Source organism: Bidens hawaiensis, unplaced genomic scaffold, assembly GCF_021521415.1.
Source record: "Bidens hawaiensis isolate Kalapana, Puna unplaced genomic scaffold, B.hawaiensis_p1.1 tig00002507_1, whole genome shotgun sequence".
NCBI classification, from domain to species: Eukaryota; Viridiplantae; Streptophyta; class Magnoliopsida; order Asterales; family Asteraceae; genus Bidens; species Bidens hawaiensis.
In genome coordinates this window covers 435608-438807 of record NW_027491137.1, presented here as the reverse complement: position 1 = coordinate 438807, position 3200 = coordinate 435608, and the positions used below count along the sequence as shown (strand labels likewise).

Here is a 3200-nt window from a genome sequence, read left to right as displayed (position 1 = left end):
GCACAAGAATCACAAATATCATTATTGTTCTTGAAAGAAAAATTATTAAGAAAACTTATTTGAGATAATTTTTCATCACCAGCATGCCCTAATCATTTGTGCCACAAATCCCCCGTTGCCATCATTGCTTTCCTTCTTCCTCCAAACATCCCCATTTCATATAGACCATCTTTGCACTTACCCGCTTCAATCAACCTCCTCGAACGCAGACCCTGCATAACAAAGAATTCAGGAAAAAAGGTTACGGCACACCTCAAGTCGTTTGAAAGTTTACTAACTGACAAGAGGTTGCATGTGAATTTTGAAACATGCAAAACCCCTTTTATTTTAACTCCATTTGATAAGGTGTGACTGCCTCTTCCTTCGACTGGTATGGCCTCTCCATTTGGAATGGTTACGGGACTCTCGTTGATGGAGGTCATCCTTTCTTCAAGAATGTCTGATCTATGGGTTATGTGTTCTGTACACCTTGAGTCAACAATCCATTTATTATTATGATGAAGTTTACCAGCCATGTTAGCTGCACGCGGCCCGTCATGCTGTGTCGGTTTAGTTTCGGGAGCAAAGTGCTTTAAAAACTGCTCATATTGCTCTTTAGTTAGGCCTCCAATAGAATCGGTTCCACAGAAGTTCCCTTAGGCTTCACCTTTTCAAACTTGTTCTTTCCTGGCCACCACTCCGGATAGCCAATTCGTTTGAAACATCCATCACGAAGGTGCCCATCTCTACCACAAAAATCGCAGTGGTTAATGGGCTTCCCATCTTTATGTATTATTCTATTTGAACTTTCATTACGGTTCACAGCAGCTTGGAACGCCGCTGCTTCAGCAACCGATTTCTTCCCACCGGTTATCGATCTCTGTTGCTCATCATCGGAGACTAGGCAGTATGCATTCAGCAAAGAAGGCAATGGTTTCATGGCAAGGATTTGAGTTCTAATGATTGAGTACTCCTTATCCTAGCCCATGAGAAATTCATAGAGCTGTTCTTTTTCACGATGGTCATAAGTAATTTTCCTAGACCACAACCACATTCATTACATGTACACTTAAAAGTGGGGAGAAATGACTGCTTTTCATCCCACAATCCCCGAAGCTTCGTGAAATAGGCTGAAACGGTCATATTTTCTTATCTCACGTTGGAGATCAATCGTTTCACTTCGTATGCGCGAGGCGCGCTTTCTTTGCCAAATCGTTCACGAAGATCTGACCAGATTTCTGCAGCGGAATTGGCGCCCTTTACGCTACCCCGAATCTCCTTTTCCATTGACGCAGTGAGCCACCCCTTGATCATAGCATCGCACCGTAACCAATCCATATGATTAGCATTGGTCTTTTCCGGCTTCTTGAGGGTCCCGTCTACTAATCCTATCTTGTTTTTGGCAAACAACAAATTCTCCTTTTCTTGAACCCAATCAAGATAGTTGTTATTGGTCAAGGTGTCGTTCACGTGCATTTGTCTCGGGTAGTCGGATGGGTGCAAATAGTAGGGAGACCTGTGATCGGAGGTTCCCTCAGAAGGTGTTTGGTTGGTTTCATTTGATTTTTGGTTGGTTTCGTCGCCGGCCATATAGCAAGCCTGAGGATTGGCGTAGGGTTTGGTTGGGTTTCGGATCAAGCGTGATTAACACCGCTCTGATACCATGAAGAATTGTTTCAGATTTTTTTATTACTTTGACTTGTTCATTACTATTACAATCGAGAAGCCTAAATAAGCATATGATTTACTCAGTAAAGGAAAACCCAATAATCTAGGAGTAAAATATGCATGACATATATTAAGTGATTGTGATGGAGAGCAAAATTAGGAGTGAATATTTGAATTCTATATATTCATTAATGTTCATAATTTTGCGTTTTACGTCTCTCTTATTAAATAATAATAATGAATTATATAATCTTTTTATAAAATGTTTTGTATTTAAAAAAGTTAATTCTGTTTCCAAAACATTTTTATAAACTAAAAATTTCTTTCACTAATAAATTGCTACTACAAGAAACGTTACAAACATATGAATCATACCATTTCTGTTATTGAACTCGTGTAATACGTGCGTTAGTTATATCGAACACAAGACTTGGTTTGTATATGGCATAATAGAAGAAAGGAATTATTACATATATCCCCTCCCTAACTTTATCATCATCATCATCATCATCGTACTCAGTATATCCCACCAATAGCAAAGCTATGGTAGGGTCTGAGAAGGGTAAGATGTAGGCAGCCTTACATCTACCCCATAGGGATAGAGAGGCTGCTTCCGGTGAGACCCCCGGCTCGAATCCCTCCCTAACTTTAGCATATTACATATTTCCCCAATCTTAAACATCTAATTACATATATCCCCTTCTAGTGTACAATTACCATATTACCCTCTTTAATTTACGATACCCACCCCCTTCAATTTACAAACCTGAAAAAAAAAAACACAGCAGCTCTTCAACTCAATAGTCCTTCCATATTCCATATTCAGATTAGTGAACGAACACAGCTTCCATCTTCAAAGAACGAACATAGCAGTCGTGTTTCCTCCGACGTTCGCGGGTTCCTCCGACCGTCGCACTTCCTCCGACGTTCGCGGCTTCCTCCGGCGTTTGCGCTTCCTTCGGCGTTCGCGCTTCGTCCAGCGGCGTCCGGCGCTCTTCCGACTTCCGACGACCTCAACTAACTGGTAACAATTTCTGTTTGTAACTTTGTATGAATATGTTTGTAAGATAATTTTACAATATAAAGAGAACATGATGGCTTTTGTTTGTATGCATAATATGGTGGTACGGATAATTTTATAATATAAAGAGAACATGATGGCTTTTGTTTGTATGCATATGTCAGTAACATAATTTTTTGTAACAATTTTTGTTTGTATATATAAAAAGAACATAAAACCTAATTTATAATATGTATAATTTGGATATTTATGTTTGTATGCATATGCTTGTAAAATAATTTCTTTAGCACAGTAGATAAAGAATATACATGGTTTATAATATGTATAATTTGGATATTAAGTAATGAATTATGTTTTAGATACTTTTATTATGTATCAATAAATTGTGTTTTAGATACTTTTATTATGCGTGAAATCTTAATATTTATTTGTTTTTGTTTATTCACATTAGGTTATTATGGAAGATGATAACATGGATTTTATGGGAAGCCACTCATTTACACCATGGGAGAATATGGATCAATCACCAACA

The 3200-nt window shown here is 38.3% G+C and overlaps 1 protein-coding gene across 1 annotated transcript; it reads right to left on the bottom strand.

The window, feature by feature from the left end:
• Positions 1-1128: 1128 nt before the first annotated feature.
• LOC143619781 (uncharacterized) lies at positions 1129-1569 on the bottom strand. The gene has a single exon (XM_077091629.1). The coding sequence runs from the start codon at positions 1567-1569 to the stop codon at positions 1129-1131; it is 441 nt and encodes a 146-aa protein (XP_076947744.1).
• Positions 1570-3200: the final 1631 nt, after the last annotated feature.

Coding starts and splice junctions, on each gene's coding strand:
- LOC143619781 (XM_077091629.1), bottom strand. CDS start 1,569: ATGGCCGGCGACGAAACCAACCAAAAATCAAATGAAACCAACCAAACA.